Genomic DNA, 24,015 nt, shown 5'->3' with positions numbered 1-24,015 from the left:
GATAGCTCTGGTCGCTTGATCCCCGAACGATGCCGAGAGCTCCTGTGCCGAAGTTCGAATGCCGTCTTCTCATTTCTGCGAAATCGAAAAGGAAATCGATCAAATCGCCGGAAGCCGGAACTTCCATTCCATCAGCCAGGGCAAACAGGTTCGAGATGGATTCGGCGAACTAGGCTTCACTTTGCTAGCAAGACGGCTGATTGATGCAAAACGAGGTCCGTCTTTTTCATGCCGAAGCGGTAAACGGTAATAATCAGTACAAATTGGTAATCAATTTCGTGCATGCCTAATGGAAGCGTATAGGCCCGGAATGTATAAGCGTATTACAGAACACGAAACAAGTCAATTGGTAATTAGAGTCATTCATATTAAGTATGTTTTGAACACTGTTTGAATCGCTCGATTATGACGAAGCTTATAAAGAACCCTTTATCAACCATAATATAAGGTGTCAAGAAGAATCAAACCAATCATGCGATCAAACAGTGAAACAGCTTTTTTTCAAAATGAAATCTCATCTGCCCAGAAGGATCAAAGGCCCACAGTAGCCATACGCTCGTCAAACAGAACTGCTACCTATTCCTGCTTTTTTGCACACTAATTCTAACAATTCTATGACAGTTCGGGAAAGCATATCACACAACAGTTGTTGCGTCAGGTGTGACTTTTAGGACATTCTAAATGGATAAACTGCACATGCCACACATGACATCTCACTCATTTCTGGTTAGATATTCTGATTCGCACTGAATAGGTTAGGGCAAAAGGTAGGATAAGGGACAGATTTTCCCTCCAGATTGCATCTCCGTGAGTTGAGCGTACGAGCCTGATGACTTGAAAATGCCAACTCATCCAAGAAATTCCCTATCCAACAGATTTCAAATCACACGACACACTAGTCCTACGGTTGGCTTGGCACAATCCATGCTCCACACATCGCTTCCTAAATCTTCTTCTGCGAGAACCTGCTACAATATCCTACTTCGCCGCACGATGTGATCTTTCTTTTATGCAAACTTCTAGAAAAAAAGAAGATACCTGACGTACGAATCAGCATTTCCAAATCAAATCCCTCCAATCACAACCATACGCGTAAGCGCTGGAAACAGAAAAATAAAATAAAAATCCCACCAAGCAGCTTTTTCTCACACAACTCGGGGCACACGGGACGCAGTCCTCGAATCCAGGTGTGCTAAGCGAACTTGTTTCCCGCCATATCTCCTAGTGACTATGCATGATGTCTGCTACTGTCATTTGCACGTCTGCTGAATGTGCCACATGATGCTTTTTTTTCTTTCGTTTTATAGAGGGAAAGCTTTTCCACATGCTTCTCGAAGCTTCTCGACGAATACGCACGTTCAAATCAGAAAAAAACGACCACCTTTTTCTGCACGGAACACGCAGTGGTGCAGGAAATCGCAACGAATCATTGAAACCTTCTGGTCCGTATTCTCGAGCTCTCTGTGTTATGCTTTCTCCTTCGATAATCATCCTTTTCGCCACGTGTGTTAATCTGCCACCAGCTGGGAACGACCCCACTAGTGTGGTGATGGCATTCCAATACACACACACACACCCTCACACACATATATAAGCGATTCCTTCTAAGTAGAGCTTCAAAAAGGAAGGAACTGGCACAAAAAAAACATCTTTCACCTTTCACCGTTAAGAGCGAAGCATAGGAAGAAGAAGAAAAAAAACACACAAGTATATAGGAATTTGTTGGTCACGGTTCAACGGTTGCATTTCGTACGAATGCCTAAGAATGGTTTACCCCTCACTTCACCACGAGCATGACCGGCCGTAAAAATGAAAAATAAGAACTGCCATGATGGGAGAGAATACAGCAAAAAAATCCTGCCCGAAAGCTACGATAAGCGATAGAATCGTGGAAACGAGCTTTGGCCAAAGTTTTTGTTTTTTTTTTCTCAAAAAAGAAAAGTCAAAACGAAAGAACGACAGCAAAAAAGAATCAAAGTTCTCTAGACCTAATACTTTGCTGATGAGATAAAATGGCGTTCCAAGAGCTATGCTCTTTTTGTCTCTTCGATTGTTCACCCTGTACGGTGCTTCGACTTTTCCTCTTTTCTCGAAAGGAGCGATGATGCCACTGGCAAAGGCCAACAAGAAATCGTCTGCCACAACCCAAAACTGTCTGTGGGCGTGAGTCTATGTCTGTGTGTGTTTATCCATCTTTCTTTCCACCTTCCCTAAGTGCCATTATCGGTTCCAGCCGTAAGAAAATTGCCGGAAAATCGATCACCAGTTTCCAGATCGCTACCCATCACCGCTATCGGACCACCGGAGTGGGTGTTTGATTACCGGCGCACCGTTTCATTTGGGGTAGCGTTTTTTAATCAAATTAATTACGATCATCTCTTTCGGCTAATTTCTCTTTGCATTAATCAATATTTTCACGGTGGAAAAATTACTAAAACAATCGCTTTAGAACAACAATGTACATGCTGGATTATTTTGGAGTGCTCACATCGATTCAATTGTCTAATACTGGTACCGGCTTATTATACCGTCTGAGGAAGGGAGAGCAAATCCTTCACATATTTCATAATAAATGGTACCACCGACCGATGGATTGTAGCTTTTGGATGGCAGAATTACGGACGACAAACCGTTTTATATGCTAATAAGTGCTCACGTTTCGCATTTGCATCCGGGCACGGACACCGGTAGACGAATCGCCGCGTCACAACAATAGCCACCGTAGAGGTATTATTTCATCTACCATTTCATAAGTTCGTTTCGGGGTTTCCGGACAATCCCCTTTAACCAGAGCGTTTATTTCTTTGTTTTTCTTGCGGTGAAAATTGTAATTAGAATGCATCATCATGCTTTCTAGCAGCTTTTCTTCTCCATCGCTCTTGCTCTCCGGCCTTTTTTCCATGACGGCCGTAGGATATTTATTATTTCTGTCCCCGGCAAACGTACAGCAGGCGCCCAAAAAGCCTATGGGACTGGATTAGTTATTCCACAGGGGACAAGAATTAATAATTGTCGGCGCTAATTTTACGCCACACTGCCTCCATTTAATGCAAGTCAGCATATTAATGTGCGCTCAGTTTGGGAGTCAAAAGATGCTCAAAGCTTGTAGGAAAGTATTTTTAAAAAATCATCAAAAGCTTATCTATCACACATTTCATTTCATTCAAATACAAAGACTTATTAAAATGGGTGAGTTGTTCCCAAAACATAGATGAGGGCATTATTATTTTGAAATAATAGTCTTCGTATCGCACATAAGCCTCTTGAGGCATCAAATGGCTCTCTCTAAAGGCTTTTCGTGTGCTCTATCTGATACGCGTGTATGTTGTACAATGAATTGTTTAGGGATTTGTGGGTTTGTTCATAGTCTCGTGTACTGCTGTAAACTGGCTCACACTCAGCGATTGATGCGATTTTAAGTGCACACATTCAGTCTATTCGGCTCTTCATTACCGTGACACACAATGAACAACACACAACTCACCCACCCGGGTGTAAAGTTTAATGAGTACGTTACAATCAAATTATGGTGTATTACCATATGCTGATTGGGGCGGGAATACATGGTGTTCTGTTGTAGTGTGCACTCTATCGACACTAATCCTATTATAAACTATTAGTGCGTTTTTGTGATGATTTCCTATTCGTATGTAAAAGGTTGTTTCATTTCACCAAAGTATTATTTCATATATTTTTATCAAAACCTAAGGAATCGATTATTGTGCAAGCTTTAAAAAATAACCATAAACATGGAAAGCATCGACAAACAAAAAAACAACTGCACAGAAAATCAAACATAAGCATGCAGACATCGCTACAAATCATAGTACCGCTGGCCATCGTTTGGTGAAAGCGAACATAAATCATTGCCTCATCGACACTGACTCAAAGCACGAGTACGAACGTTACAGAATTGTTTCCGAAAACACAAACAACCCCCTCGTGCAGAGCTATCTTTTTTATGCAATTCTGTTCATGTTGCACTTTCACGTCAAACTACGCAGCCTTATGAAGGAAGCAGAGTTGAAATTCACACGAAAAACGAAAACACACACCACACAACAAGAACAACACAACGGCAATGGCTATAAAATACAGCTTCAAACATCTACAGTTCTTTCGACGCAATACAAGTTTGGTTGTGTTTGCTACTGTCCTTAAGCTACTCACATGTTTCATGTTTCGATTCCTGTGCCTGTGCTGCCGGTTCTAGTGCTGCTGGTGGGTTGTTTGTTTCATCGCAATCCTTTCGTGCACGCAGACTTCTGCTGAACGCTGCGACTGGTGTATGTTTTCCGTGGCTTCTCAGTATTATACTATCCGAGTGGGTTGTTAATTTTCCACATTTCACAAACACATCACTTTTTCTTCAATTCAAACACCCTTTTTTTGCTTTTGTACTTGCATTCACTTGCACTGAAGCCATATTTTGTAATTCAAAAAAGGCATTTGTTTTCTTTTCACCTTCACGATCGGCACTCTGTATTGCAAGCACCAGAGTAGCTCAGCGCAATACAAATATTTTAAAGAGTGGTACAATTAGCACTTACATTCTTGACACAACGGCAGAGTAATCATTGATTTTTTTATTCACTGAACAGCTATTAATTGCTACGAAATTAACAAAAGAGATAGTGATCACTTTGTAATTTGAAATGACATTCATTACTTAAATAAATAGCTCAGAATCCTAGCAAAACAGTGTAAAATAACAGTGAGATCTTAAACTAGCTCCTTGCTTGAAAAAAAGAATCTTTTTTTTGCGCTAGAAGCATGTTATATAGCGTACATCATACAATAGTTTGAACTTTTAAATACGGAAAACTTGTAAAACGTTTCAGAACTACATAACTAATCACATGAAGAATTTAACTCCAATTTATATTAAAATTCTAGCAATATTTAACTTTAATATTTTGCACCTCCTTCAATGATCTTTAATGCTAAACAATGACCGATCTTCAATCCTATAGGTTGTCGGACAGAGTTAGCCGTAATCCGACAATTTCTGTACTGCGGATTGCAGCGATGCAGGCGATTTCTAACGCGTTCAGTTAATTAATCATAACAAACCGAAGCGGAAATGTATTACAAAAACACTTAATTCAATTCGCATGAAATGGAATTGATACATTGATCTCCTGCCTTTTCACATTGCACTACAAAAAAATAATACCGCTTAGCTTCAACTATTGGAAATAAAAACTTTTGCACTTTATCGTGAGTTGCAAACTGATCTCGAACAAAAAAAACAACCAAACGCTTGTTCCATAGCCAAACACAATAAATACGATTGTTTCACACTACATTGCCAGAGGGAGGCTTTCACTCTTAACGCGGTGCGGGAATTGATGAAGAAAGCGTTTTATTACTACGCTGCAATCGGTTTCACAACAATCACTTGTGTCGCTTACGCAGCCAATCTTAAACGTGCACACCGATACTGAGAGGTATAATATTTCTAAACAATTCGCAGACACACACACACACATTGCTGCATTTCGATGCAATTCTCTCATGCACATTCACACTTTTAGGTCTAACACGTGCCTTTCATTTGACAGCATCTAAACATTCCGCTCCACTGCATATCCCCACCAACGTACACAAACTTGCTTAGCCGGGCCAGCAGCAACGCCAGCCTTGCAAATAGGCTCTCACAAACACACATACACACTTTCAGACGCTCGATGCTCTTCACAAACACACATCGAAGGGCAAAATATACGCTTGCCTCTCGGATCCCCAGATTCACAATGTCATGTCTTCGGATCTTGTGGCTGGGACCGATGCGTCGGGAAATCGTACGAAACACATCGTGCTAACAGTGAACACTACACAAATCGTGGCTAGCAGTTATACAGAAGAGTTCGACAGGTTCTACGGTACGGGACCCTTATTGTTCAAACTGTTTTAAACTTCCGGTTTGTGTGTTAAAAGTGACACCACTTGGTGAAAGAATTACAGTAACAGAAGCACAACACTGACAAAAACCACTGTACCGAAGCGGTAAGTTCCACTGGTCACACAGCACAAAGGACATCCGCGAGAGCAGGCCTCCGGATTAGCGTCTGTGCCTGACGAAGGGGAAAATACACCTGACACACGAAGAGCCGACGAATCGAACACCAACTAAAACTGGTCTGGCCACGGTTTTCACCCTGAAATCGTACCCATGCGGCAAGTTCATTTTCAAGCATCACGAATGAGTCACCGTAACCTGCTGTAGGCTAGTGCGCATGACGATACGATGTATACGATGAACTCGCCAAAATCTCTACATATTCCACAAAAATGATAACACCGGCACAAAATTTAAACTTTCTGCATTTAAGCTAACTGTCAACAGATTGCAGTACAATGCCTACTTTGATTAATTGAAATTGTGTGCTAAATGTAGAATATACAGTCAAGCTTCACTAAACGACATTTAAAACATAGCTTCCGACGCGTACTAACTGGCTATACCACGGACCACCACGTGAAACAAAATTTTCACAGGAAACTATTACAATCAAAATAAAATTATCATTATTTGGAACTGGGTTTTGGTCTGCTTGATAACATTAAATAAGAACAATTGCAATATACCGTGCTTTGCAATAACATAAGCAAATGTAAGCCAATATGTAAAGAAGTGAATCTAAATTTATACAAAGAATTACCTTAATAATGAACAAGTAAACCCCTTTTTAAGAGTCTCATCCTTATTGCGCTCAAAAAACACAGCGCATTTCGTTTTGTTGTTAGCGAATTAAAGATAGATATTCATTAGCCGTGCGTGAGCTCCGCATAGTTCATCGAGCTGTTCGCTTTGTTCATATCCATCACTTTCTCCGAGCCCAAAATTCAGGTCACTCTTCGGTAGGTTCATCGAAGCCCTAGATATGTAGCAGGTTGTTCCAAAAGTTTGTTGTTGATTCGTTGATTGGCCGTGCGCGTTGAAATATTGACTTTTTGACTATTGATTATTAATGCTTCAATTAAAAATGGTACAGTTTAGACAAATATATGGCAATCAGAAAAAAAACATAAGGTAAAAAAATACACGAAAAAGTTGCAGAATAAAGTGTGTTACGGAATGCAAACCCTGCACACTTCTCTCGAAAGCATCATATATTGTCACACTTTGTGTACCGGCGTTGTCTAGCCAGTATCAATCGTCAGTAGTAGCAGTATTTGTAACACTCGGGCCAAGTGTAGACAGTGCGAACAGTTCTAAAACTTTTACCTGTAACGTAAGTATCGGTGCGTTATACTCGTTTCAAAACGTTACCTACACAATTGTGATATTTATTTAAAACGCTTTCTGCAAAGCATAAAACTGCATCGACTAGCCTAAATCATCTTTAGAACAATAAAAACAACTGTTGTACAGCTGTATAGGTTCTATCACTCAAACACAGCCAATCTTCCATCCTCACCGACACATTCCTTATCTACTACAGATGCTATTCTGTTTGCTCGGAACGGCAGAGCAACTGTAACAGTAAAACGAGAATTCAAGGGTACATTCTCTTGTGCCTTCCGGCTTTGTTTTTGAGGTTGTGTCGTACCAACATTGTGTTTGATTGAATCAATCACTTTGTTTCGTTCAAAGCCTTGAAATTAATCAAATTTAATTGTTGACAAAATATGCATCGGCAAAGAAACAGTACTACCATAAGCATTGAAGGCTAATATGACCACTTAAAGATGCGGGCGCGATCCTGCAACACTGTACTGTGCCGATGGATATCACGAAACATCAATCAATACTTATCGGAATAACGTTTTGAATTTAACGCACAACACTCGCCGAACACTGCTGTATAGTCTAACGTGCTGAATAGTGATAATTTTCCAAAGCCATAGCAAACCATACACCATATCCAATGAATCATCTTGTCTTGTTTATTCTCGAAACAACGCACATTTTGCCGCTAGCACTGCGTAAGTGGCTGAACGTTCGCTTTGTTTACCATTGCCAATTAGCAACGAGACAGCAACGGTCAACATTGAGCAACGCAAGGGTGTAGAATCGTGATAAGAAATGCTGTGCTAAGTGTTTAAAACGTTAAGATTGCTTTAAATGCAACATGTTTTACAGTTTAATACAGACGCTAAACTTGCGCAATTTGTTTACAATTTTACAAACAATAAAATCATAACATTCTGGTGCAGCAAGTGTTAGTGGGATTATAAAGTTAATACATATGTACAAAAGGTTACCACTATACATACAAATTGTGTATGTGTATGTGTATACGCGTGGTTATAGCATAAGCCTGCACGTTTAAAGCGCCTAAATGTAGGCAACACATTACGTTCGTTTTCTTTCGTAATTAATTCGTATTGAATTATTGAAACATTGTGGAAGTGCATTGTTATAGCCACATCATGGAGCTAACGAATCATAATTGTGCAAAAAATATTATGTTAAAAATATTTGATTTCTATCACCATGTTTCTTCAACATAAAAGTCAAAATTTGTTTGATTTGAAAATTTGAGATACTTTTTCTGTCGGTAATTATTTCACAACTCAGACACATTATAACATAATACCCCATCACAATGAGGCACAGCAACGCACTCAGCCAGCCGAGTAGATACAGAAGTTAATTGAAAATGGAAAAGCACTTCTTAAGCACCCCCGCGAACAGCTTCGAGCACACTCATGAACGCTCCATTGAGAGCGAGATTTAAAAAAAAAAAACATGACGATACTCAAGAGCCGGGCCTCGCGATAAGGGCAACTTTGTCGCGCGACTTCACGCAAGTAACGATCGGTTAATGGTTAATAGAAACTTTACCTCCTACGCCTCACACTGTGCGCGTTTGATTTTGATGCCTTTTTTTCCTCCCCCTACAAGTGTTTGTATGTATGTACGCCGATCTTGTTGTTTTGTTTTGGCCGTTTTCCAAAGAAAACGTGAGGATATTGCGCAAAAAGTTCGCAGCTCCAGCTTGCCACATTATTAGCAGCGGCTGCCCATTGACGTCAATTGCCGCCGGGTGTTTTCGGGAAACGCCGGCGTCTCCTTCCGTTCACCATCAATGGTCCGAAAATGACAAACAATAGACCGCCACAAGGAAGCAAACCTTTTATCAATAAGAACGAACCAAAAGGGATGTCACCTTTTTTTCAACGTACGTACGCAAGCGATCGAAACGTTGAATGGCACGCCGTGCTTTATACATTGGCGCTTGGTTTGTCGGAACTTGTGTCGGAATTTTTCTCCCCGGTTTCGTTGCCCTCCAGTGAACGTTAAACCCTAAAAACCCATCCCACCATCCATCTGGTAACGGACGCGACAGAAATTAAATAAAACAATATTATCATCCACAGCAAAAATGTCAGCTTTCGGTGCAGTTTCACCTTTCGCTATTCGCCGCCGCACGGTGTTTATTACTCGTTCATTATTAAATACCTTGCCGTGCCAGACCGTCTTGCACGTACTCGTACGCAGCACGTGAAGGTGGGAACAGTTGAAACGTACATTTTCTCACGTTTCATTTGCCGGGTTAGCAAGAATGTTCCACCAGGGGAAGAAAGATACTGTAGCGAACGTCTGCGAACCTGGACACATTCTTCGTACCGGATGGTCGGGATGGACGAGGTTGCAGTGCGATCGATCGAACCCAATCACCAATTCTAAAGGTCGAAGGATCAAACTATCAATTCGTCATAGTTTGTTAGGGCTTAACTTTGTGATTCTGACACTACGTGTTAGCTTTCCGTTTGCTGCTTCGTGGTATAAAATGTGATAAAAATAGACATAAGCTTCCGGTGTCTCGCCATTCTTGGTCGGTCGCAGGATCGGTGGAAACCGGGTGGCAGCTTTCACCAGGATCCGGCTACTTCCGGTCACAACAATCACTTGTCAAGTAAAGATTCTTATCTCCAGTCACCCTGTCAGTCAGGAGAAAATTGACTTACTTAGGGATAAGATCTCCAGTAAGGCTAACGTAAATATAGAAGAAACGAAGAAGCGTTTAATGCTTCTTAAATACTTAAATTCTTAAGCATTATTTCTCTGTTCTAACTTTGCTTACTACCAAAAATAGTCTGACAATTTGAAATGAAATTAAAGTTTCTAAAGATTGCATGTCGTATGTCTTTCAGTTAAAAACGCATTGAACAAAAATAAAGGAAACAAACAAGCTTGAAGCATGTGTTGTAAGGAACGAAAATTGCTTCCTCATCACTACACACTGCTATTTCTTTCCATTGAACCTTTCAACGCTAATATGCTACTCTGGCTTTATGATCGCATTGTTCCTTATCATGGCGAAACGGTTGAAAATCCTGAGAGTCCGATACCTCCACGGAAGGAATTTCTCTCGCACAAAGAAGCTACTACCTTTTATCATCGCAGGGGTGTCTTTTCCCTTCCTGTCGTCAAACCGTCGCGTCTGCTTTTGCCACAGTTAATAGCCAATATCGGACCATCGTATTTCTATTTATTTGTCCATACCTAACAATCCTGCCTTTCAGAGGCAGGATATTTACTATTACGACCAGAAGGTTACACGTATCATCGGCACATGAGTTTGACAAGCGTGTGTTTCCAGCTGCGTGCAATCGTGTCTGAAGGTGAAGGTTGATGTTTGGAGCAATTTTATTGAAGGCTCCAAGAGTTTTCTTAGCCAAAGCTTCTGATTTGAGCTAGTTCTGATTTTCTATTTTTCAATAAGCAGGATGGACCAATTGCAAATGCATTCTTTAACAAAAAAAACACTCTAAACGTTACGTCCGGATGCTGTTGTGACAGCTCCGTCCATCAAACCATGAATAGTTAAATGCGGCTGCACGTCGTGATGATCATTTCGGATGAAATCATTTGCTTCAGGTTGCACCATTCCTCTTATCGTTATTGAATGTAGACCACAGACACGCTGCTGCTCGTTCGGAAACGGTACACTCGCTCAGTCAATGGGTACATGGGTAGCCTTTTGCTTGCCAAAGAAAACCCGCCTGCAAAAAGGGAAAAGTCTGCATCTACATACGGGGCAGTACGTGCAGTACTATGCTTGACAGAATCAACATTGTTCTCGGTAGATGATTGGATTTTTTACCATCGATTGGATTTCTGCAAACACGGCAAGATAGTATGAGGACGCCGTAGGATACGCCGTACAAGGACAGGATCCAATACACCCGGGCACAGCGCGCCTCCATCGGAATGGAGGCAAAAAAGAAAATTCTACCCCCGGCTGGTAGAAACTGTGCGGAAAGCAAACAGAGAGCGTTATTGGATCATCATGGGGAAGAAAGTAACAACAACAAAAAATCGAGTAGTACAATGTGTTTGCTGGGCAAAGCTTCGGTTGCGTTACTTTTTTCATTTTTTCACATGTGCATCGGTGCATAATCGAAGCAATTTGGGGTAAAAATGCTGATAGGGACACACCTCAATTCTCAGGCCGTCGGTAAAGCATTTCCAGGCTTCGAATGAAACGTTAAACGGGGATGTCAAGTTCGATTTGATTAGACAGTTGATACATTTTCTCAACTCTTTCAACCATAATCTATCATTTTCGTGTGCGATTGCCTCGACTATTATTTAATTTCATGACCTTTAAATCTACAACTGTTGAATTAATTGTGCTACTTCTATATGGCACCACGTGAAGTCAACTCAATATTACATCAAATTTTACCAAGAAATGATGATCTTTTAATGTTACCCCTTAACACCTTAAATCGAATATCTTACACAATTTCTTTTATTTCTACAGTTCACCCTCAACTTCGATCCCAAATTTGTATGTTTCAAATCTAATTCCGCACCCTAACCCTCCCAACAAAAACAAAACACCATGCAACGCATTCCGAATCCCGCTAAAGTGGCCCTCCGCCAGCGTATCAAGCAGCAGCTGCACGCGCTAACGCCCGCCGAACGTCAGCGACAATCGAGCATCATCATCGACAAGGTAGTAATAGCATTTGCCGGGCCCACGTTCGTAAACAGTTCAACATTTACAATTGCCTACTATTTTTGGTTTTTTTTTCTCTGTTTCTATTCGCTTCCACTTTCTTTGTCCCCGGCACAGGTTACGGCACTTCCGTTCTACGAGCAGTGTCAAAGGATTAGCGTCTATCTCAGCACCGACACCGAAGTCAACACCCGGCCCCTGCTGGAGCGCATGTTTCAGCAACGCAAACAGGCACGTGTTACGTTTATACGCAATTCTACTGAAATGTCCTTCCTTCCCAAAACTTTCGACCTTCTATTGAGGAGTTCGTGTGCTTCGTGCCTCTGCATCCGGTTCGCTAAGCCTGTCTAAGGAAGGAGACTAGGGAATCGGTTTAGCAGCAGCCACAATCCGCAAGACCCGTGTATACGCATATATATATGTGTGTTTGTGTGTGGGTTGGTATTGCGATGCGAAAAAAAGGGATCGCACGAACGGATCCTGTTAGTAGCTATAAGAAGATAACAATAATTTAAAAATTCCCCCGAAAACGGGTACGGCGGCCCGCAGGAAACGTTCGCACACTGAAGCTGAAATTGAACTTTGACCGTCTTTTACCGGGCGGAAACGAAATCATGAGCATAAACTGTGCCGCCTGCTTCTGTCCTCCACCACCCAATCCCCCCTTCCCCTGCCCGCTGGCACGAAAAACGCAACCGAACCGTACAGAATGGTAAAGAAGTGTCGCATTGAATTATGCTTAACCGCTCTGTTCGGGAAATATTTTTCCGCGCTGCACCCAATTCCCACCCCGGGGGGATTCTCTGCTTTCCCCTGCTCTTTCCCCGGGCAAAGGAAGTATCCAATTGCGATGTGCGCTCCCCCGGCTGGTTCGTTGGCTGGCTGGCTGGCTGGCTTGACGTTAAGCTGGCGGGTGAAAAGAATATCGAGTACGATAATTACACCAGCCGAACCGTGACATTTCTAATGATATTGGCAAGCCCGGGCTGTTGCTAGCGGTGATTCCGTTTGGTATGGGACCGGTCGACACCAAGCAACCGAACCAAGCAGCAGTCATGAAAAGGAGCAGTTGATGTTATTCCCACGAAACACGGGCAAATTAATGTTTCTAGGTCAGCGTATGTTTTATGTCACGTTGCTGATTTGTACTCGATTCGAACACATCATGCATTTTATACCCGCTTTGAACCAGCAGCGACATTTAAACCATTCAAATTAGCTCACACTCAGAAAAGGATATGAAGAGCAACGGCCCCAGATCACACTATAAAGCCTGCACGAAACATACGCATACAACAAGCATTATTAGCATCACACTGTTTAAGCCCCACGAAGCAAACACCACCCACGGGAGTTCCGTACAAAACAAACGAACAAACCCGAAGAAGGGCACCACAATGAACGACAATTTCGATTGCCGGAAATCGATGCGGAATTGCTCCTATTCTTGATGCTTCCCATCCTCATCGCACTCGCCTTATTGCTTTCGCTAAAATCTTTTTCTTTGCTCTTGTTGCTTCCTCCGCACCCTACCCCATCCTGGAATCCGACCCTACAGGTTTTTGTGCCGACGTACAACAGGACCGCGATGAAAATGGTACGAATCAATGATATGGAGGATTACGAGCGGCTACCGACGACCACGTGGAATATCAAGCAGCCCGCCTTCGACGATGTAACGCGCGATGATGGTCTCACAACAGGTGGGTCTCGCTCCTTCCGGTCAGGTATCTGGATTTTTTTTTTGTTGCTCCAAAACAGGTGAAATGTGCTTGGGGTCAGAACATCATAAATTCTGGCGGCGAAGCGAACATCCTGGGCATAAAGTTTGCTGTGCGGGTTCCGTTCCAGATAGATACCATTATAGCTCGAGACATGGCTAGATTTTTTTCCTTCTATTTAAATGGCTCATCTTGGCTTGTACGACCTGTAAAAAAGTGTTTAAACTTTTGGACACAAAAAAGAGAAAAAGAAAATTATTAATGTTCTAAAGCATCTGCGTTGCGCCAATTGAATCGATTTCAATTGCATACTTTCGGGCGCTTACGCCATCCCTCACGCTTATTACCGTTTTCAGCTGGAATTGTAGTAAAACTTTTCCTCTCTTTCTCTCTCCCTCTCTCTCTCTTTCTCTCTCTCTCTCTCTCCCTTGCTCTCTCCAAACAGGACTCGATCTAATCATTCTGCCCGGTGTAGCGTTTACCCGTGCAGGTGGGCGTCTCGGTCACGGTGGTGGATATTATGATCGATTTTTGCACGAGTACTTTGGCAAACATCCCAACGGCCCGCAGCACACCACCCACCTGGTGGGGGTCGGATTTAGCGAGCAAATTGTGGCGGCCGACGAGTTGCCGTCCGACGAGCACGACGTATCGATTGATTGCACTGTAACGGCGGATTGAATAATGTAGCGAGCGACCGGTATTGTGCCGTTTAATTGCAGCCTGTTGAATACTCAGAATGGGTGGAGGTTAGAATCACAAAGGGTAAAGGGTTTGGTTTTAAAGTGCCCATACCAAACACTTTGGACGTCAAAGGTCTTTTTTTAATTTTCAAAGAAAATATAAGTAATACGAAATTCAAATTATTAATTGCATTCCAATTCCCAAGATTCGACGTATTGGCCTCGAACCAACCAATACTAACCCATTCGACCCCACGGCTGTTTCAAATCAATTTATAAAACATTTTCAATTAATAAACTTTTTTCCCTCTCGACTGTTTCCTAATAAACCATCCGCATTCTTTGTCTTGATCTTAAAAAAAAAACGTTCGGCCACCAAAACAAGCTTTTGATGTGTGTGCTTTTTTTCAATACTTTTATTATTTCATCCACTTCCTTTGCATTTCATCGTTCGTTGGTCGCTATTTACAGCCTACTAAAGTATTTATCTATTTACATTTTCGTTCCGAGCAATAGCGTAAGCCTAGCTCGTCCATATTATTCGCTTCACATGATACTCTAAACGCATTTGTTGATGTTGTTCGGAGATATTTGAAACCAGCAATGGTTTTCCTCATTTTTCATCCCTGCTCTAATGAACCATTTCCTTCATACCTTCTAATCTAATCGGCAGTACAACGTAATGACTAAAATCACAAGATAAAAGTTTTCGTGTATCGTACATACTTTATAGCTTTTTCCCCACCTAATGTTTCCTTGCTCTTTACTCTTTTTGTGTCTTTACTCTTTTCAGCACCAGTTTAAAAAATAAATGATTTTTTTCTCTCCTCGCAAATAATGCTGCATTTTTACTATATTGGTTTTAAATATTTTTTTTTACAAATTTTCAGCACCATTTTTCCGTTCATTTTTAATTGCATAAATCAATGTCAAAGCTATTACAAGATTAACCGCAATCGTTCCCCCCCCTCAGCTTGAAACTGTCCCTGAAAAAATATGTACATTCGCTACATTTTATTGCCTGGAAATCTTTATGTTATTCGTTTCTCTCTTGCAGCTTGTGTGTTTAGCGAAATTTACATCCCATCGCTTAACAACTCTCTAACATTTCTTCAATCAACAAAGAGCAGCGAACAAAAATTACAACCATTTTCCCAGCAAAAAGCTCAATCCACTCACACCCAGATAAAAAAAAACGTGTCCGAATATTGGTGAAAATCGTCCAGTGGCGGTTTGATTTGTTTGCCCTTTTGTTCCTCATTTCCGTGCCTAACAGTGCTAAACATCCTGTTGACACCAAGCCTCGCCCCGACGCTAACCCGACGCTCCCGATTGTTGAAAAGGTTAATTTGCTCCTGTTCTTTCGTCTTTTTGCTCTTTCTCTAATTTCATTGCCCTTCTCGAGTAACTTTTTATCCGGCCCCAGCGTGTTCATTTCTTAGTAAGGAAGCATTTTTCACCACGCCTTCGCCTCGCCCTTCGCTGATTTTAATTACTTTAAACACACTTTCTGAATCCCTGCAGAAACAAGAGCTTGCCCGTGTTGTTCGCCACTTCATGTTCGGTGGAGGTGCGGGAAGTGTACCCGCCTTCCGAAGACGATCCAAGTTCCCGGGAAAAAGCCACCACCAATCGATACCCAAAAGAAAAGTAACACACCAACTGAAAACTGCGAGAGGAAGAGTTTTTCAACAGTGACATAAAACTTCCTGCTGTTCCTATTTGCTATTGGCGCGCGGTTCTCGACAATGCGCCACAGAGAAATTAAAAGAAACTCATCACTAGTGCGAATGGAAAAAGTTGACCAAACGAAGAGGAAAAGTACACATCCAACAATGTACCGGCGTACCACGCCAGAACGATGCCATTTTGTATCACTGTGGCGCGTCTTTGGAGAGTAAATTCAATTTCGATCCTTTGTCGGGAGGAGGGAAGGCTCGTATTTGGGGTTTTATTCGGATGGCTGCTGCGGAACGATTTCAAGTACGTGGATGGTTTTACGTGGAATTTATCACCGTCAGAAACATCGGAAGTGCTGGTCGGAAGCTGCAAAACGGAAACGAATCAATCCTAACTAGTCCTAACGGCGAAAGAAAAAGGGCAAGGAAATGTCTTCACTGGGTTTACAGGATCACTGGAAGCGTGCAGCGAGATAAGATTTGTGCGGTGGCGCCCTTTCGGACCCAGGACTTCGCTTCCGTACACTGTCGAAGTCGAAGTTTCGCTTGCAATAGGGAAGCAAATTAAATTCCTTAGGGAAATTATCATACAGCCAGGGACAGGGCGGGAAGCCGATTGGATGCAGTTCTGTCAAGCTGCAAGACAATAACGAAAAGAAAACTTGTTGTGCTTGTGCACAAATGAAATCAACCACAAACAAGCAAACCCGGAACGAATGGTGAGTTCTGAGGGATAGGGAAGTTTATCCTCAGACGTTTTTTTTGTCGCAAGGTTTTATACCATGGTCGGTTGCATTGCAAATCGTAATCCCGTCTTTCCGTCTAGACGGTACGACAGGGAAGAACTCCTGTCCTTATGATGAACTCGATCTCCGAGGAAGTTTTGCCGTCGTTTGCTTTATCAACTAACCTCACTATCCCCGTTCGCTTGCATTCCGTCGCTCGATTAACCTACTAACAGATGCATCTCACAGGGCAGATAGCAATCACAACGAGCAAACGAACGAAATGGGACAAAAAAACACACACAAAACTTTATAATTGTCTCAAGAGCTTGACGATGGTTTCCATTGTAGAAGCAATCATCCGACTGTGGCTAGAGCAATGTACTGCTATCGTAATAGGATATGTATACTGGTATCACGAACATCAAAAGTGGTTTGTTTTACGAGAAATTGGCAACTTTAGTTCTCTTGGCCCTTTAAATGTTGTTAGTTGTAAGCGTAGCAACGTAAAGCATTTGAAAATCAAATAAAATCGTCGAACAAAACCGGTCCAATTTAATCGACATTTGCTCGATCGATCACGAACGAAGATCCAAGGCGCCTAAATGTCTGCAATATGATGTTTTAATTGGCGCACATCAGTTAGTCTCATACTCATAAACCTCCTTTTACCAGAACTCTTTGTTGTTCTTTTTCCACAAATGTGATAAAAATTGCGAAAAAAAATACAGTTCAACATGGTATAAACATAATGCCCAAGAACACACAGTACACAGAATTACCCAGCGTGTTTAAAACTCCATCTGTTTTCGGCTCGATCACATGGAACAATTCCGTTAGCGCAGCCTACCGGAGGTAAAAGCGAAATCTAATCGAACGCGAACACGCACAACACGTAAAGAGAATAGAATAGACTTGGTAAAAAAACGCACTCCTCTCCATCCCCCACAGTGACACACTACGGACGTAATCTGCCAAAAGGCACACGCAGGGATGTAATTTCCTGCGTGCGTTCATGAAACGCACTGGCTGGAATGAAACGCACGAAACACGGGCAAGGAAATGAAAACAGAAAATTAATTCACTTTCAAAACATCGATCAAAATCAAAACTAAATTATCATTATTTTCAACTCATAGCCCATGTCCCGCGCTGCTGCCTGCCGAGAGACTGCGGGATGCTTATAAGGAGGTGGGACGAAATCGTGGGAAAATTGTCGAGGGATGTACTGTCAATTCGATCGCCGTATCGCTGCGGCTGCGGCGTCGACTTCCGGTCGGGTGTTCTAGAGCTTTCTGGAGACTGGAAATTAAACGCTTCCCTGTATCCCACTTCAGACAGGAATGTTCAATACAAAACAATCATCTCGGCAGCGTTCGAGCGGGGGGACACATACAAACAAAAACAAATACAATATTCAACAAAACAAAAAAAAAAACGTCGGTATCAATCGCGCTACGATGGTGCTTAGTGCTTTGACAGGAATTAAAATTTAGGATAACGATTTAAAAAAACGGGACTAAAAGTGGTAGGCACCAGTCCTGCGCTGGAAAACATGGAGCGCTTCTTAGGCTTTTCGTAATCGAATGGTAAAGGCAAATATAATACAGCACACCTACTAGGATGATCCAACCCCGGGGCGAACGAATTGACCCGGGATAACAACTCAAATCATACTCCCGAACATGCGCTTTCCACGCGTCAGTATCAAACTGACCACCATCACGGACAGCAGGAAGAAGACGATGCTCAGGAAGTAGAAAAACCAACGGCAGCGGCTCCGGAACTGCTTTTCCTTCTTCATCTTCAGCCGCAGCTGCTCGGCCCGCGGTACGTCCAGCGTAAAGTCCGACTCGGGACGGGTTGAGGGCTGTAATGATAGTGGCAGGGGAAAAAAAGGATATTAGAACAGAGCATAAGAAGAAATGAGATAAAGATTATGTAGATTTTTGAGATAAAATTACTTTCTTTAATTGACAGATAGTATTATAAACAACAATTTAAAGTTTTAGTCTAAAAAAGATTATGTTGCTGTTCCATTTTCTCGTCTGAAATTGAATTAGTCCAACAATAAAAACTATTTAATCATCTTTAAGCACTCCTCTTAAATTCAACCATCCACGCACGCCCTTACCATCGTCTCTCTCATGTTGCTTTGAAATATGATCTAATAAATATTAAACAAATGGCCCATTTAGTGAGGAAAACAAGATTATTAGCAGCAAATCGTCTCGCCTTCCACACTTCTTTGCTGGTGCCATTCGTGTCATGAAGCAAGGGGAAGGAAAATCTGGAACACTTTTTCCACGATTTCCAACCTTTTCACTCTCTTTCTCCTTGAGCCGGCCGGCCCAATGTCAGTTGATTGAGTTTTCCTCTGTAAACGATACGTATTTTGGTGCGTTGCCTTCTGTGTGCGTGTTGATGTTCCTCTGCGCTCTCTCACTATCACACCGGCGAGCCGGCTTGTGTAAGTGTGTCTGGCATGAGATAATGGTTTGTCGATTGGAACACAAAAAAAGAAAAGAAAACCGCTCCATTCCATCCATTCAAGCAGCAAATTTGAAGCCTCCCTTTTTAGCAAACGCCATCCCTCCTCCCCAAGGTTCGCTTCCGATCCGATGGTGGTCGTCGATAATTTAATCACCTGGCCAGAGATTCCTTCCATCATCCGGGCCGGGGGTTCGGGCTAATCCTCGCTGCGCTGCTCTCCGAGGAGAAAACCGACCGTCGGCGACAGCATGATGAATTCAATACATAATTTAATTAAACATTCCGTAATCGACATTGAAAATCAAGCGCAGTGCAATCACTCGGATCCGACCAAGCAGAGAGGAGATGGAACACGGGAGCAAGCGGAGCGATGCGAAGATGCGGTACCGACTGGTGGCGGAGGAAAACCCCGGAGTTATACCTAGTCAAGTGGGCAGTCCTCTTCGCTCTGAAGGGCGGCTGGCTTGTGATTTGTGTCTTTTTTCCAAAAGTAATTAATTTGTAAAGTTTCACATTTCAGCAGCTGCGATTCGCTTGTTTTGCTGTAATCGAAACTAATTGGGAAACAGTTTTCGTTTTACTTTTCAGATTAAAAATGTACGATTTTAATGGTTTTCATTTAAAAATCTTGTATAGGTAAAGTTTGATGAAGTCAATTTTATCGATGACTCACTTTCCCTAGAATTAAAAAAAATATTAAAAATCACTAAATTTTCCTAAAACTGCAAGCCAAAATTACCCTTTTTTAATGATTTTTATAGAGACTTTGAGCCAAAAAACTACACTATGTGCGATCAACATAACAAAGCAGTGTTGCATCGTTTGGCAGAATAAGCTACAATTGTCATTCCCGCTCGGTGGAGTAGGCTTTTCATATTCTGACATAAACGATGCTGCACTTTTCCGTTTTGCGATGCGAAACGATGGCACAACCATTCTTATTTGCATTTTGCTCCGCGAGCAGAGCCTAACTAAGCGCCATAGTTTACTGCCTAAAGCAGCCTGTCAAATCGCGTATCGTGTTCCCCCATACCATTTAGAGGCTTTTGCGTGTGTGTAACAGGCGATTCACCAACTACACAACCAAAAGCAGCTACCCCGTTTTTCAAAAGCGCTCGTGAATTCCTCCAAACAATTTAGCATCTCAAACGGATGGGACGATAAGGTGAAAAAAAGAAGCTCAGCAGTGCAGTTGTGAAAACGCAACCATCAGGTGCAGTTAGTGACAGTCGAGTAGCTCGATGGTAGCTACAGGCAATAAATCAGCGAAAATCCTGGGCACAAAACAGACACTGAACTGAACGATGAAGGATTTTTTTTTTGCAGAAAATACTAGTTCTATGCAAGTAATAGCTTCTGATGGGATTCACAAAGTTGTATTGCTGAGCTGAACATTTAAGACTGAAACGGTTGGTTTTTAAACCACAAAAATAAATAAAAAGTATGTAAAAAATTTAAATGGATCAGTGTGTTTGAAATAACATAAAAAATCTTACTTATCCATGTAATTAATATTTGTTGTTAACTTTTTGCTTTCTGTTGCAATCTATCAGCTTTTTTTCCATTTGACACTATCCACATCGTGATGATATTTGCACTATGCCTCCAAGATATGCTCGTATTGCAAAATTTACCAATACGTTGTTCCCTCCCGAACTACCCCCTGCCGAACTAATTACTCCATCTTCATGCCCAACCGCAGCCTCACCAACGCTCCAAACCGTCAGTCCAATCGAACCAAAAATGCCATTATCAACCTTGCGAAACCTCTGCAATTGCGATCGAACGCATCGTTGCGGCAAATGCTGCTGCCCAGCAAGCAAGCAAGCAAGCACAGCCGTATCCAATTGAGCAATTGAGCTGCTAAATCATGAGCCAGGAATGTAGAACCGATTAATCGAGCGACGGGAATTCCGCGCCACCCCATCCAACCCATGTCGCAAGAAAATACACACCGTCGCGGGACGGTGAATTGGCCGCAGTTGGCCGCAAATATTTCACCTGCCGCTCGGATTCTCGCTACGGTCATACCAGACGGTTTGGTCGAAATTCGATCGGCAATGCTGCCGCCCGTCCCGTTTTGGAGACGAACCGTCCCAATCGCGGATGGCATCTACTTTGGTTCGGTTCAGTGCGCACTCCGTTGTTGCTGGCGTGTGGTCATCGCGCCGGTGCGAAGATGGCATTTTCTCGTCCCAGCCCGTCCCTACGCCCAGCTCATCCGCCTGACAGCGCACATCGATGACCTTCCGATTGGGTGGTCGAACCGTCTTTCCTTTTCAAAGGGTTTTGGTGCGATCGTCGTTCACAGCTCGAGCCACACATCAATTAAGCAGGCTCTTCCTCGCAGCCCCACTGATTGGCGGTGCGGCCGTTGGCTTCGGCGGGAGTGAGAATACAAATTCAAGCGCTTTGTACGATTGCTCAACGGAACGGATACTGGCTCTGGCCGGCGATGGAAAAGAAGACACTTTATGTCACAATCCACGCTGGAACCGCCGGCCGAATGGGGCGTGAAACATATGCAGCCAAAAGGGGTGGGCAAGATGTTTAGGGTTGGAGTGTTACAATCACCGCTGTTGTGCTATAATCACTGTACTTAATGAAATAAAATGTTGTGCACCGAAATGCCTTTTTCGGGTGTTAATAATCAATTAACTTCCTTTCATGAAATACATATGAACCACTAGTATTAAACACAATGCTATTTGGAAACATGGTTGAGCGGCAATTAGAAACACGAATTGGTGTAGACGATCGAAATGTTTTATTAATAGTGGAATATTTACTAAATGATGCATCGCCCTCATCAGCAAGTAAAACATAGTTTTTTTTTTACTTTTCGTAACACAATGAGCTTTGAATATTTGATTCTCAAATGTTAAAAATGATTGCCTTCGCTGTATGCCATCATACAGCAAAGAGTTACAAGAAGAAGCTCTTTTAAAACATTTTTCTACAAGAGCCAACCCTAGTAGCCCATACTGCCACAATTAAATACATTATTTCTGTGTCTTTAAAGAACTCCATGACCATAGAGTGCGACATCTTTCAAGGAAAATAATTATAAATATATTCGTTTAAAGTTTCAAACTCCTTTATCCTTAAACAACTTTACCGGTAATTGTTCTTACTTCTATGAACAGAACAACCACCATTTTTAACGAGAATTTTCACGTTTCAGGACGGCCCGCTCCTCAAATACTCATCCCCATCCTTAAACTTATCGGCAACACTTCAGAGCAATCGAAGCAATAACTTCTTAACAATCCACAACGAGCGCTTGAGCGCTCCCTCTCCATACGACACAACCGTTTCTGATACTCCGTGACGTACGTGACGATACCAACAATCATGATGAAAATGATGATGTAAAAACCATTAGACCGGCCAATAATCTTTAACTGATGGCGTACCTCAACCTAAACGCCCTTTTGCAAACCTCCAAGCAACGAGCAACACACACACACCCTCAACAAACAAGAATAGCACTACTCAAAACTTTACAAATCCGCTGACAATCGCTGCCCGAGCTGCGGCATCAAACCAGCACATACGGTATCACTAGAAGCGCATTTCTCGGCAAATCATAAAGTTCGTAACTTATACTTTTCGTCTGAGCGACTGCACCACCCTCACTGCTTTCTAGCGCGCCCGCTTGTCAATGGTTTATCATTTTTCATATCATAGCTTCCATACCGCCATTCTCGCTTCGGGCGACATTTGAACGGTGTTCCTTTCATGCTCTCCCCTTCCCTCTGGTACGATATCTTTCGGTAAGCTTCTTTCCGGATAATTTTCTTTCAAATGAACGACGGATGAACCCACCACCATCAGTGTCGATTCGAGCAGCGTTCGAGCTGCGTCCGACGATCACGAATACGAGCAAAGCATCGGTGGGTTGCATCGGTCCAGGGTTATGACTTATCGTCCAACAATCGCAATTTACGACACGTAGTTTGATTCAATATTTCGTTGGTTCGATGGCTTCTTTGCCACCTCGCTCGAGGGTACACCCAGGGCATTATGATTATTATGATTATGGAGTGTTTTGGCTGTTAGGGATGCCCTTTAGGGTGGGTAAGGTATTCCCAACGCTCCAAGCATCGATTGACAGTTGTTTTGACGCAAGCAGTGACGCTGTGGACAGCTTGTTGTACCGTTTTCGTTATCTTTGTGGCATGCAATCTGTGGTCCGCAGATGCATCCATTTTCGGGCAGGGGAGGGACGGATTGCATTTTATGACACATTATGGGATGCATTTATGATCCGCCATCTGGTTAGGGTAAAAAAGGGATTGAAGCATTAACCTCGCCACCTTAACCCGACGGGTAGTGTCCACAGACGAAGAGGACGCCCAGCTGTTTGTCTTACACTTCAGAGCCATTACTCAACCGGTACGGTTCCCTCCCAGCTGGTTCAACACCCGTCTCTGCCACGGGGTTGTTTGTGCCTAATTCGATTGTAATAATCGTTATGTGAGAAACCAGTGTAGCATAATCACCGATCGACCGCCGAACCGCAGCACGATCGTCGATGCACCGCTACGGCAATGTCGTGACTAAATTAGCGCCTTTCGCACCACGTGCCACTTCGCCGGACACTCGACAAGGCGCATCAGGCGAGCACAAATCGAGCCCACGAATTATCATCGAGCTGTGGATGACCATCGAGTCAACAGTGTTCGATACGGTAAGTGTTGTTGGGTCAAAAAGGGGGTGAACAATCATCCAAACGGTAATTATGTCAAGTGAAATGGGTCCGATATTGAATTTGAGATTAATTTACTAAC

At 42.6% G+C, this 24,015-nt stretch overlaps 3 protein-coding genes across 12 annotated transcripts in view; 1 reads left to right on the top strand and 2 right to left on the bottom strand.

The window, feature by feature from the left end:
• LOC1270239 (transient receptor potential cation channel trpm) overlaps nucleotides 1–5,913 on the bottom strand; it is a 65,633-nt gene extending 59,720 nt beyond the window's left edge. For 4 of the 7 annotated variants that reach the window (XM_061645116.1, XM_061645122.1, XM_061645125.1 and 1 more), the window contains exon 1: nucleotides 4,171–5,913. In XM_061645116.1, the coding sequence (XP_061501100.1) occupies nucleotides 4,171–4,179 (9 nt within the window). In that variant the 5' untranslated portion in view covers nucleotides 4,180–5,913. The remainder of the gene's footprint in view (nucleotides 1–4,170) is intronic. The other 3 variants (XM_061645126.1, XM_061645112.1, XM_061645117.1) reach the window with 1 other exon arrangement.
• Nucleotides 5,713–14,654, top strand: LOC1270240 (5-formyltetrahydrofolate cyclo-ligase). 4 transcript variants are annotated; one of them, XM_061645133.1, is made up of 5 exons: nucleotides 5,713–5,885; nucleotides 11,724–11,918; nucleotides 12,039–12,152; nucleotides 13,480–13,624; nucleotides 14,088–14,654. In XM_061645133.1, the coding sequence occupies exons 2-5, from the start codon at nucleotides 11,805–11,807 to the stop codon at nucleotides 14,321–14,323; spliced, it is 609 nt and encodes a 202-aa protein (XP_061501117.1). In that variant the 5' UTR covers nucleotides 5,713–5,885; nucleotides 11,724–11,804; the 3' UTR covers nucleotides 14,324–14,654. The 4 variants fall into 4 exon arrangements, with proteins under 4 accessions (XP_061501117.1, XP_061501116.1, XP_308920.5 ...); XM_061645132.1 differs by having other exon boundaries at nucleotides 5,868–6,009; XM_308920.5 differs by lacking the exon at nucleotides 5,713–5,885 and adding an exon at nucleotides 6,224–7,238.
• A 3,155-nt stretch (nucleotides 14,655–17,809) lies between these two features.
• Nucleotides 17,810–24,015, bottom strand: part of LOC5667320 (uncharacterized) — a 57,648-nt gene continuing 51,442 nt past the window's right edge. Inside the window, exon 4 of the mRNA XM_061645128.1 lies at nucleotides 17,810–18,599. Within this exon, the coding sequence (XP_061501112.1) occupies nucleotides 18,396–18,599 (204 nt within the window). The 3' untranslated portion in view covers nucleotides 17,810–18,395. The remainder of the gene's footprint in view (nucleotides 18,600–24,015) is intronic.

The sequence above is a fragment of the Anopheles gambiae genome, chromosome 2, assembly GCF_943734735.2.
Source record: "Anopheles gambiae chromosome 2, idAnoGambNW_F1_1, whole genome shotgun sequence".
Taxonomy (NCBI): Eukaryota; Metazoa; Arthropoda; class Insecta; order Diptera; family Culicidae; genus Anopheles; species Anopheles gambiae.
Note: the sequence above shows the minus strand (reverse complement) of the source record. Positions and strands in the feature narration are given on the sequence as shown.

Excerpts from the sequence above, each read along its gene's own strand:
- LOC1270240 (XM_061645133.1), top strand. The coding sequence starts at position 11,805 with ATGCAACGCATTCCGAATCCCGCTAAAGTGGCCCTCCGCCAGCGTATC. Across the intron at positions 11,919-12,038 it reads CGAGCATCATCATCGACAAG|GTTACGGCACTTCCGTTCTA; the intron begins GTAGTAATAGCA and ends TCCCCGGCACAG. Across the intron at positions 13,625-14,087 it reads CGATGATGGTCTCACAACAG|GACTCGATCTAATCATTCTG; the intron begins GTGGGTCTCGCT and ends CTCTCCAAACAG.